At 41.1% G+C, this 13,008-nt stretch overlaps 1 protein-coding gene across 1 annotated transcript in view; it reads right to left on the bottom strand.

Moving 5' to 3' along the window:
- Positions 1 to 11,303, bottom strand: part of LOC124081070 (NXPE family member 3-like) — a 55,354-nt gene extending 44,051 nt beyond the window's left edge. Inside the window, 1 exon segment of the mRNA XM_046427201.1 lies at positions 10,862 to 11,303. Within this exon segment, the coding sequence (XP_046283157.1) occupies positions 10,862 to 11,303 (442 nt within the window).
- Positions 11,304 to 13,008: the final 1,705 nt, after the last annotated feature.

Raw genomic sequence — 13,008 nt, 5'->3', positions numbered from 1 at the left:
AATTATTTTTTTAATATTCATTTTTGGATAGAATATCTTTATTTTTATGTGGTGCTGAGGATCGAACTTAGGACCTCTCACGTGCTAGGTGAGTGCTCTACTGCTGAGCCATAACCCCAGCCCTCCCAGCCCTATTTTTAAATTTCATTTAGAGTCAGGGTCTTAGGGCTTCACTAAGTTGCTGAGGCTGGCTTTGAACTCACAATCCTCCTGCTTTAGCTTCACAAGCCACTGGGATTACAATGTGTACACCACCATGACTGGCTAGTGCAGTTGTTTTAAGGACATTCAAAATAACAGGGTCTCTGAGAAGCATCTGTTTGGTTCCTTGGCCCATTTATTGATTGGGTTATTTGTTATTTTGGTGTTAAGTTTTTTGAGTTCTTTATATATCCTAGAGATTAGTGCTCTATCTGATGTCCATATGGTAAAATTTTTTTCCCATTCTGTGTTCTCTCTCTTCACCTCACTGGTTGTTCCTTTTGCCGAGAAGCAGCTTTTCAGTTCTCAAAAGATGATATACAATCAATCGACAAATATGTGAAAAACATATTCAACATCTCTAGCAATTCAAGAAATGCAAATAAGATTTCATCTCACTCCAGTCAGAATGACAGCTATGAAGAGCACGAACAACAGTAAGTGTTGGCAAGGATGTGGGGAAAAAGGCACACTCATACATTGATGGTAGGACTGCAAATTGGTGCAACCAATATGGAACGCAACATGGAGATTCTTTGGAAAACTTGGAATGGAACCATAATTTGACCCAGTTATCCCACTCCTCCGTTTATACACAAAGATCTTCAAAGAGCATACTACAGGGACCCAGCCACATCAATGTTTATAGCAGCAAAATTCACAATAGCTAAATTGTGGAACCAACCTAAATGCCCTTCTATAGATGAATGGATAAAGAAACTGTGGTACATATACACAATGAATTATTACTGAGCATTAAAAGAGAATAAAATCATGGCATTTGCAGGTAAATGGATGGAGTTGTAGAAAAAGATGCTATGTGAAGTAAGCCATTCCCAAAAAACCAAGGGCCAAATGTTTTCTCTAATATGTGGATGCTGATCCACAATGGGGGTAGTGGGAGCAGGGGAGGAATGGAGAAACTTTAGATAGGGCAAAGGGGAGAGAGGAAAAGGGAGGGGGCATGGGAATAGGAAAGATGGTGGAAAGAGATGGACATCATTACCCTAAGTACATATATATCCACACGAATGGTGTGTCTCTACTTTGTGTACAACCAGAGACATGAAAAATCATGCTCTATATGTGTACTATGCATTGAAATGCATTCTGCTATCATGTATAACAAATTAGAATAAATAAATGTAAAATTAAAAAGATAACAGGGTCTCTGAGGGGAATGGAGTTTGGTTGAATCAGGTTATGGGTACAAGGGGTGAGGGAGGGAGTCATGCTCAGTGGTCTACAAGGTGGAAGTTCACCATGCTCATATCTTTCCTGGTCAGTAGATTCCATGATCGGCTATGGTCAACTAGCTGTTCCTCTGAGTAGTCAAGCAAGTCTGGGAGCTGAACACAAAGTAAGCCCTCACCAGAAGCCACCCCCAAGTGGTGACAGGCACCTGCCTTTCCCTGGGGCATATATTGCTCTAGCCCTGCTCCTAGACCAGGAAACTAGTCTGGACATACTGGAAAAATCTACACCTTCCTTAAGTCATCTTTCAGAAAATGTTCTTTCCAAATGTACAAATAGTTTCAGAAAATAAAGCCTGAGCTCCAGGTGGAGACTCTTCAGAAGAAATGAATCTTCAGCTGTACCCAGGGTCATTTTTAGCAAATGCGAGTCACAACCCTGAACATGATAGATAAAATTCTAGGAACTCTTGCTTATTTCTGCTGTCTCCTTTTGTCTCACTTAATCTTCAACTAAAAACTAAACAAACAAATTTCCATGTGATTTATATCATCCCTGGGCATCTCTGTTCCCCAACCTAGAATGTTCTCCTGATGCTGTGTGCCTGACTGATCCAAAATCTTCTTTCAGATCTCAGCTCAGTTGCCTCTTCTTTGTGGAATTCTTCCTGGGCCCGGAAGGATGACTTTCCTGTGTACTTGCATATTTCACCTCTATTATCACACTTTCCATAGGAAACTGTAATCACCACTAACCCTGGCAGCATATTCCCATACCCTGATTAACCAGACTTCTTGTTCTCAAGAAACAGAGGCCAATCCTGGCTGATTGTGGAAATGGACTATTAATAAAAGGATTCTTGACAGTCCATGTAAGTGTTGGGAGATTAGAAAAATGCTAAGTTGTCAGGAACTAAACCCTTAAACCACACTCAGAACGTGTCCGATGAGGCATTTTGATGCTGCATCCAAAATGTGTTTCTATTCCAAGGGTCAGACTCTATGACCACAGCCACTGAGAGACTAGGTAGTTCTGATGACACCCTCCCCAGCAGAATGGATTCTCCATGGACTTCCTTTTTCCAGTTAATCTCTTGTGAATTGAAGAATGTGAGAGTATGGAAGCCAAGAGAAAAGAGCAATTCAAGAAGGGAAAAATGATCTGTGATGTAAAGGTTGCATAAAGAATGATCAAAAGCTAAGGATTGGAAATTGTCCATTGATTTACCCTAAAAGAGGCTTTTAATTTCCTTGGTGAGAATGGGTTTGATTGAAGGGAGTGGTAGTCAATTGAGAAGTGAAAGGCAGAAAATTCTTTTCATAATCTTAACTTGAAGAGATTCTTGTTGATCATATCTGAAGGAACTTAACAGTCCAAACGATGATAGTAATTTATTGTAGACCATTGAATAATGAGTCCATACTGACATAGATAAATGATCAAATAAATAAATTAGGATTGCTTTATTACAGTAGAATGACAACTAACACAGACATGTAGAAGGAGTAATGGAATGAGAAGAATCACCATTTGCAACTATCAAAGTAATAATGGTTTTAGGTGGGGAAAAAAGGTTGCTTAAACTGGTAGATAAAAGCCCAAGAAGGAACATGATGTCTACATACTCTCAAATGTATTCCCATTAATTACTTGCTAATTGCAAAGGGAGATCTAGTGGAACCACTTTAGCCATTAATCAAAGTAACATCATCAATATTAGAGCAAAATTGGCACCATGTAGTTCCTGAGCTGAATTGAAATTCTACATCACTCTTGTGGTGTTCCAAGAGCACATAACTTGAAATTAATTACTAGAGACTTCAGAAATATTCCCAGTAGAGACTTTCTATGAAATAATGCCATGTATGCTCCAAAAGAAAGACCAAGAAAAGAAAAGCAGCAAATTAAAGGAGATGACAGGGAAATGAAAAATTAATGCCCAATGGAATATTACTCTGTCATAAGGAAGAATGAAATTATGGCATTTGCAGGTAAATGGATGGAACTGGAGGCTAGCATGCTAAGTGAATTAAGCCAATCCCCAAAACCCAAAGGCTGAATGTTCTCTCTGGATGCTGACTCCCAAAGGGGGATGGGGTGCGGTTGTGCAAATTCACCAGTTTGGATGGGGGGAGTAGGGAGAGGAATGGGGGGAAGGGTGGAGTGATAGGAATAGGAAAGACAGTAGAATGAATTGGACATGACTTTCCTACATTCATATATTAATACATGACCAGTGTAACTCCACATCATGTACAACCACAACAATGGGAAGTTATACTTGACGTACGTATATGTCAAAATACATTCTACTGTCATGTATAACTAAAAAGAACAAATAAAAATATTTAAAAAAATTAAAAATAAAATAAAAAAGAAAGAACATCTTATTACCATATGACAAAAAAGAAAAGAAAAAGAAGAAGAAAACTAAATGCTGTCTGGGTTTGGATTCTGATCCAGGAAAAATAATATCTATGGGGAACATTATTGGGATAACTTACTAAATTTGATATAGACTAGATATGAGATTATCCATATTAAGTTTCCTGAATTTGATCATTATACTCTGGCTATAGAAGAAAATATGCTTGGTTTCGGGAGAGTCACTCTGAAGTACTTAGGGGAGAAGAGGAATGATATATGTAACTTTCTGCCGCAGTCTGGCTGGGCACAATCAGGAGCCACTTGTCAAAAGAAACTAACTTTATTTTTAGAACCACACACGACAAACAAAATAGCCTCTCAGGAAAAACCCTCAGAGCCTCAACTGCCACCACCGGCTTTCCCCAAGCCTCTCTCTCCCACCCAAGCTTCTCTCCACCTCCCACAATCCTCCTGCTCTTGAGGCCGATTGGCTGGGTCACGTGGGCGGAGCCAAAAAAGTCCCCCAATGAGCAGCTCCGTGGTCTGAAAGGGCAGGGAAACAGTCCAATGAGCATCACCGCAGAGGAGCCAATCAGCTAGATGTTGCTGGGGCTGCTGTGAGCCAATCGTCAGCCGGCAGCTGGAAGTTTGCTGGCAGCTGGAAGTTTGCTGGGGCCCCTTCGGCTGTGGCTCTCAACATCTCCCCCTCTCTGTTTAAACAACAAGCATGTGGCTTAGGGACCGTGCCTGTTAGGCAGTCCAATTCAACATATGGTCCTTACCCGTCATCGGATGAACTGACCTCTAGGCGTCAGCCTCCTGTCTTAGGTTGGTACCACTGCAATTGGATCATACCCGTCACTGACTACCGGTCCAGCATACAGCCATACTTGTGGATAGGCCTTTGCACCTGTGGGGGGGTGAGGTTCTTTGCCTCACCTCTGTTGGCCCCCAAATTTTAGACCATCACTAGTAGAGGAGGATGCAAAATGCCATGACATTAAGCCAATTGAGGGCTCCTTTGAAAAATTGTACCACCGGTGACATCATCAGCAAAAATACTCCAGCACTACCACAATTCGCTGTACCAACAGATAGTTCACAATGCATACAGGTGAGCTCACAATGTGTCCAGGCAAGTTCTGCAAGCAGTTCAGTGATGGCTATTGTAGAAGCTGTAGATTGGTTTTATCTTTGACTTCACCAGCACTGGGATGAAGATAGGAATTCTGGCAATAATGGCTAAAGAAAAAATTATGTAACATTACAGAAGGCACTAAAAGAAAACAATTTTCTTAACAATTTACATTGTCTTCACCGGCACTGGGATGAAGATAGGAATTCTGGCAATAATGGCTAAAGAAAAAATTATGTAACATTACAGAAGGCACTAAAAGAAAACAATTTTCTTAACAATTTACATTATCTTTAAGAGAATTATTAAATATAATGAAAAGGAAAGGTGAAAGTAAACAGATCTGTTAACCTTCTTTTTTGTTTACATATTAAAACAATCCTCAACAGTTGTTTACCCAATTTAAATTAAACCATATAAATCACGTGAAAAAAAAATATTTGGATCCATTTTATCATGAGCGCTCATCATATATGATATATGGACATACGTACATTCAAACATATAACACAAAACACAAGTGTGCACACATAATATAATACATACAACACATAACATTATAGTAAAGGCCTTATAACTTTTTACAGGTGAAATCTCCATTGCAATGCTTAAAAACTCTATAGTCAAAAAATAGAACTGATCAGCAAAACATTAACCTAGGTCTGTATGAGCTCAAAAAACAAAATAGAACTTCATGATATGGCAAAGGGCAATAATAAAATAGATATTGAAAAAAGCATCCTGGTTCTGTTGCAGATGTAAGAATAGCCAAACTGGAGTTTTGGATATCAGTTGTTATGGATTTGAGCCAAATCATCTTCTTTTTGGTCTGTAGAAATCGCTTTAGTTAATCTTTCTGGAATCCAAATCGGCTGCTGTTCTCCCTGTGGAAACACATAAACAGACCCCCGACTCCAGACAATCACTGGGTCAGGACCTTGGTTAATCTCTCTGGAATCCAAATCGGCTGCTGTTCTCCCTGTGGAAACACACAAACAGACCCCCGACTCCAGACAATTACTGGGTCAGGACCTTTCCATTGTCCTGTTAGAATATCCTTCCAAAGTACCTTGGGCTTATGTACATTTTTTGGACACATATGCCTTTCTGCAGCACTAAGTCCTGATGAATCCAAATTTAAAAAGTTTAGAGTAAAAAGGGTTATTTTAAGTTTATCTTTGGGGAATATATACCCCTTCCCAATTCCTTCTTTTTGCTTTAATAAGTACATTTTAATAGTTTGATGAGCTCTTTCAACTATGCCTTGTCCCTGTGGATTGTATGGGATTCCTGTTATATGAGTAATGCCAAATGTTGAGCAAAATTGTTTAAAAGAGGTAGAAGTATAACCAGGGGCATTATCTGTTTTTAACTGTTTTGGAACACCCACAGTGGCAAAATTTTGTAAGCAATGAGCTATAACATCTTTAGTTTTTTCTCCGGCATGAAGGGAGCCCATCAAAAATCCAGAAGAAGTATCAACTGTAACATGCAAATATTTTAATTTTCCAAATTCTGGCAAGTGTGTGACGTCCATCTGCCTCAAATACAGGGCATGTTAATATTTGAGACCTTGTCTCAGGATCCCAACTATCAACTGCGGGGGTTGGGGGCCTCCCAGCATATGGAGGTGGCGCTGTTGGTTGGACACTTACGCCCTCTGGTGATAGAAAGGTGTTAGTAGCAGTCTCCTGTAGAGGTGGTGCTGTTGGTTGGACACTTACACCCTCTGGTGATAGAAAGGTGTTAGTAGCAGTCTCCTGTTGTAACTTTCCCCCTGATGGCTTTTTCTGTTTTACACTTTCTTTCTCTGTCTGACTAGCTTGAGAGGCCTTCTCTTTTACTTGAATCTTTTCCTCTGTCTGACTAACTTGAGAGACCTTCTCTTTTACTTGAATCATTATGTCTTCTCCTTCCTCTACCATTGTCTGAACTGAAGGCTTTGGACTAAGCAAACAAGATACCAACGTCCACAATGGCAATGTGCCAACTGGCAGAGTCCCTGGGCTTTTCTTTTCTATTCTTTTTAAATCTTCACCATGATGGTTCCATTGTGATATATTCAACAACTCCTCCTTAAAAAGCCATGGGCTACATTTTTGTATTGTATCAACATATGCCCTGACTGCTCTTGATTTTACTGGGATGCCTCCTTCCTCTAACAATTTACTTAACACTCTTTCAGTTTGTTTTTTACTAATTTCTGATCCCATATTTCTACTATAATACAACCCAACAAGATGACACCAAACAAAACCGAGACAGAATGAAATAAAAAGGGAACAACAAAAAGTCATTATAGCCTTTCTATCCTCCTGACATGTGCATCTGTCCTTTCTCCCTATCTGTTCCTCAGACGTAAATAGTTTTTCCTCAGATGTGAGCGGTTTTTCTTCCGTCTCACTCATCTCCAGGGACAGGCAACTTAAAACAAAAGTGAAGCAAAATAAAAGAGGAATCTTAAAATGGCTACCCATCCTCTCGCCCTGCCCTCAGGGGCGAGCAGTTTCACTTACCCTCAGTCGCTCCCCGTGCGAGCCACCAAATGCCGCAGTCTGGCTGGGCACAATCAGGAGCCACTTGTCAAAAGAAACTAACTTTATTTTTAGAACCACACACGACAAACAAAATAGCCTCTCAGGAAAAACCCTCAGAGCCTCAACTGCCACCACCGGCTTTCCCCAAGCCTCTCTCTCCCACCCAAGCTTCTCTCCACCTCCCACAATCCTCCTGCTCTTGAGGCCGATTGGCTGGGTCACGTGGGCGGAGCCAAAAAAGTCCCCCAATGAGCAGCTCCGTGGTCTGAAAGGGCAGGGAAACAGTCCAATGAGCATCACCGCAGAGGAGCCAATCAGCTAGATGTTGCTGGGGCTGCTGTGAGCCAATCGTCAGCCGGCAGCTGGAAGTTTGCTGGGGCCCCTTCGGCTGTGGCTCTCAACAACTTTCTCTCAAATGGTTCAAAAAATGAAATGCTGAAAAGAATACTGAATGTTGAGGGTGTGAGAACAAGCTTTGGGGTGGGTTTCAGAGTATACTGTAGAATGAATTTAACTTATTTAACTTAGTTGAATTTAACTTATTTTCCCTAGCCTTAGAAATTTTATGATTATTTTATATGGTTCTTTAAAAGTAATATTATGAATTTCAACCACCAAATTTAAGATTCCTGACTCTAAGTTCCCCCTGGAAGAACCACTCCACTTCCCACAGAAGTCTATTCTTCAGAATTCTTCTGTAGTGAAGACCCACTGGTAAAGCCTCTATCAGCTCCTGTTTGTCTGAAATGTTCTCACTTTATCTTTTCTTATGAACTGACTGGTATCCCCCATATTCCTATGTCACCCCCAACGTGACTGTCTGGAGATAGCATCTTTATGGTAAATGAAGGTTAAGTGAGGTGCTAAGCTCAGTCCTTCATGTTGGTCTTGAGGTCTCTCCCTGGACAGATGCTATAGACTCTAACCTGGCCCTGATGGAGCTCTGGGACATTTGGTAATAGTGACCTTTTATGGTGTTCCTGTCAATGGATTACTTCATCCTAGCTGATGGCCTAATGCCCAAGTGTCCAACATGTGAGCAGGTGCCTCTCCAACAGAAAACTTCTTTATCCTGACTGATGTCCATGAGGCTCTTGTCTGAACTGAGTCCAATCTATTCCTATCAAGACAGCCACTCTCCAAGAGAACCCAGACTGGTGAAGAGGGTGTGTCAGTCAGGGGAGACACAGGAGACAACTCAACAAAAGAGGTACAATAACAAGTCCCAGATCCTGGAGACAAGAGGCAAGCACACCTCACAGGCCATTGGGAAACAGAGGGAGCCATCAGGGATGAGCAGGCACACCCAGCAGGTAAGAGACAGAAAGCAAGGGACCTGTGGACTGAAGCCTTCTTTGTGGTCCAGGGCATTACCCAGGGAAATTTCCCATGGAGAATTCTAACTAGTGGCTTAGGAGCAAGAAGGCACAAGTTACGAGAGTGGGGGGTGACACTGCGACTGGGAGGTAGTCACTGCAGGAAATGGGAGGTATGGGGTCAAACAAGTAGTTTGCATCAAGTAGTTTGCATAGGGAGGTGTCCCCACCAGGTGATTTTTAAAGGCAGATATCTGGATGAACCATAGTGTAGAACTGGGAGGAGGTGGAAAACTGGAAAGTGTGTCAAGGGTAACTAAGCACCGCTTCTGGTATGAGAAAGCTTTACTTATATTCAACATGGATGCCAAGGAAGCATACAATTCTAAGAATTCACTCCATGAGGTTGTATGGATGGGGCCCTAATCCAGTAAGATTGATGTTGATGTTATAATAAGAAGAATAAATCAATCTCTCTCTCCCTCCCCAACTCCCTTTCTCTCTGTCTCTCTGTGTCTCCCTCTCTCTCTCCCTCTCTGTCTGCCCTCAACCCCAATTGATCCCTTTGGATTTCTATCACATCTAACATCTATTTCACATTTTCCATCCATGTTTTTCCTTTCTTGGATGAAACTGAAAATTTTCTTCCATTCTTGCTCCCAATTCACTAATTCTTTCTCTACCTCTCTCCAGCCTGGCTTTAAATATGCACTTCATTTTTATTATAATTATTCTAGTTTTTATTTTAAGAGTTCTATAAAAAGTATTTATCTTTTTTTACTCATATTGGTAAAAACCTCTTTTTGATTCATTCAGTGTGTTTAAAGATACTAATTTCATATTTTTTTTCCAGTTGATCTAATATCTGGGAGTTTTGTAGATTGGGTTCTTCTGACTTTTTTCCTGCTGTTTCTCACTCTTGCTGTGTTGTTACTGGTGTGTTTCATGATTGCTGAATGTCTGCAGCTCTTTTTCCTTAATTTTCTACAATCTGAAAAAATGTCAGTTTCTCCATATATCACAGTTGATGTGTTCAGGTAACCTGGAGGTATATGAGGCTAGGCACACAACCTGGTCCTAGAGAAGTGTGTGTGTGTGTGTGTGTGTGTGTGTGTGTAGCTGGGGATTAAACCCAGGACCTTGTGCATGCAAGGCAAGCACTCTACCAACTGAGCTATATCCCTAGAGAATTTTTGTGCCACCCATATAGTATCAAGTCAGGCTAGAAACCAGAGTGAAGACAGTGTATGGCTATCAATCCCCTACCCTTCCATTTACCAAATTTTGCAATGGTTCTCTTCTTTGTGCTCTTTGGTCCTGGGGATTTCTTGTTGGATCACCTTAGTCTGAGGTGACCCCAGGTTTTTGGAGACTCTCCTGATTGCCACTTTGGACAAACCCTGGGCTCTGTCATCTTTCCTTTGTAAAGCTACAAAACAAATGTTAAAGAATTAACCAGAAACCAGTATATGTGATAACGTTGCATAAAATAAATACATACAAATGAATGCAATAGGAGCTAGAGATATAGCCTCAGTGGTGGAGCACTTGCCCAGCATGCACGAGGCCCTGAGGTTAATCCCCAGCACTGCAAAAAAAAAAAAACAAAAACAAGACACACACACACAATTGAGGACAATAATACTGAGAAAATCTAAATAAGAATGTTGATATTAATGTTAATATCCCAATAATGTACCCCATTTGACAAGATGGTTACATTGGTAGAAACTAAGTACAGGATATAAGGGATCTCTGTATTACCCCTTACAAAACTGCATAATGTACAATTAAATCAATAAAAATTTCCAAAAAAGGAAACTGAAAAGAGAGCATGTGAAATATCATCTCATTCATGTAATGCGTATTTATTTGTGCATTGCACAGAGAACTGTACGAGAGGACAGTCACCAAAATGTCACCAGTTTTTAATGCATGTGGCCATTCTTGGGGTAACTAATCTTCTCTGAATCGTTCCTCATTCTGGGTCCCATCACTGCTTCTCACATTTCCTGTGGCTGAGCTGCAGGCTCTCCATCAGCACACTGCCAGGACCCTCAGTAGCTCTCAGGTGGGACAGATGAAGGAGAGGAGCAAGTTCACTTCATTACTCACAATGAGCTTCCTTGGGTGGATGTTGTCGGGCAGGGCCAGGCTGGAGGTCATTTCCCAAGCGTCCACAAAGGCCACACGGAGCCCAGCAAACGCAGCTCTCAGAAGCCGGTTCATGTGCAGGGTGAACCAGTCACTGCCATACACAGACTTATAGCCAGTGTTGGCCAGTTTGATGACCACAAGGGTACTGGGTTCCCGCTCCAGCAGGGCCATCACAGCTGCCCGAATCCCTGCCAGTCGTCTTGCAAAGATGGATGGAGGGAAGGTGGTGAAGTGGGCTCCCAGGCCCAGCACCACCACAGTGTGGGGGCCCCCGGCCAGGCCCTCCAGTTCCTTGGCCACAGAGTGTAGGGAGGCCACTGGCGTGCGTTGGGAGCGCAGGGGCCAGCTGTGGGCTCGCCAGTGCAGCACTATGCCCTGAGTGGTCTCCACGGCCATCAGGGGCCCCACCTGATATGTGGAATGTAGATCCACGGGTTTCAGGGCTGTTGGGAGGATGAGAGAGAAGTTTCCATAAGTTAACATATAACCGTGCGCCATATTATTTTACAAATAAAACTTCTAGCTCCCGCCTGCTTGCTTTATCAGACACAAGCATTCTGTTCCTCAACTCCGAAAGCTCTCCCTATCAGTACCAACACTGTCCATCCAAACTCCTTTCCAGTTTACTTTACTCTTCTTTACTTTTCTTTTGGGGGGATCAAACCCAGGGCCTTGCACAGGCGAGAGAAGCCCTGAACCACGGAGCTCCATCCCCAGCCCTTTCTCTATGGCATTTGACTTCCTTCTTCTGGCCAACCTCTTCCAGAAACATTCCTCCCTTTTTCCTTCTGTAACAATACACTGTCCCCTTGTTTCTACCTTTCTGGTAATCCTCACCCCTAATTATTGGCTTCTTATTTTCCTTGCACTTTATAAATAAAAGAATTCCCCAAATTCTATCCCTAGAATCTACTTTTCTTTTTCTTTTAACCTACAATATGTTTTATTTACTATCTCTACTTTTAACATACTTTGTGCACTTCTAAACATCTAGAAAAACCAGGTGTTTCAAATGAGGACTTATATTTGTCCACAATGTACATAGTAGTGTTGCTGAATAAATGATACACAGGTAGCAATATTTATATCTGAAAGCATCTAAATAAGATCATGCTGGCCTAGAATCTTTCTTTCATTTCTTCTCTCCTATGTCACAAGTGACAGAGGCACAAGTGTCACTCAGATGTAATGTTACAATTTCACTTCCTAAAGTTCTTTTCAGAGGACTCCCTTTCTATGAATTTTAACAAAAAGTATACAAAATGCATTAGTTTACTAACTCTACTTTTGTGACACATTGGCAATCTCTGCATACCCAGAGGCAAGATATTATAAAACTAAGACTCCCTTTTCCAGTACATACACAATATATTCAGTACAGCAAAGTTAAATGAAATGCACGTTAAAGGGCAATTGTAAGCTGGGATTTTCAAACACAAACTAACAAAACACCTTTTGTAACTTCTTCCCTCCCACCTCCCTCAACCCAGTGAACAAGTACTGACAAGATACCATTCAGACGTGGTTTAACAATTCCAAACACAGTATTTCCTACCAGTTTTTAAAAGCTATTTACCAGGCTGGGATTGTAGCTCAGTGAAAGAGTGCTTGTCTAGCAAGCGTGAGGCCCTTGGTTTGATCCTCAGCACCACATAAAGATAAATAATCAAAATAAAGGTAACATGTCCATCTACAACTTAAATATATATATATTTTAAAAATCTATTTACAAAAAGTTTTATTCTAATTTCTACTTTAAAAACATATCAAGCACTATTAAAGATATAGAAGGATTAGATATTCCACATAAGAATGTGTCCACTATGCACACATCAGTGTAAATAAAACTGCACACGTAGTAATGGTTATAATTTGATATATCTTCTAGTATGACCGTATCGTTCCTGACTCTTTCCCTCCTCCCTTTTTTCTGTCTACTCCCAGTTCAGTGGACAAGTACATGCATATGTAATGCTTAGAGATGGTTGAACAAATCATACCCAGAAGTCATTTCCTGAAGTCAAGCTTTCCCATGAATTTAAACACAAAATGTAACAAACATGCTAATTTTACTACTTCTTCATGCACTGGAGACCTCTTT

This window comes from Marmota monax, unplaced genomic scaffold, assembly GCF_021218885.2.
Source record: "Marmota monax isolate L192 unplaced genomic scaffold, Marmota_monax_Labrador192_F-V1.1 WCK01_AAM20220418_F8-fsc00405, whole genome shotgun sequence".
Lineage (NCBI taxonomy): Eukaryota > Metazoa > Chordata > Mammalia > Rodentia > Sciuridae > Marmota > Marmota monax.
This window is presented reverse-complemented; position numbering and strand designations above follow the sequence as displayed.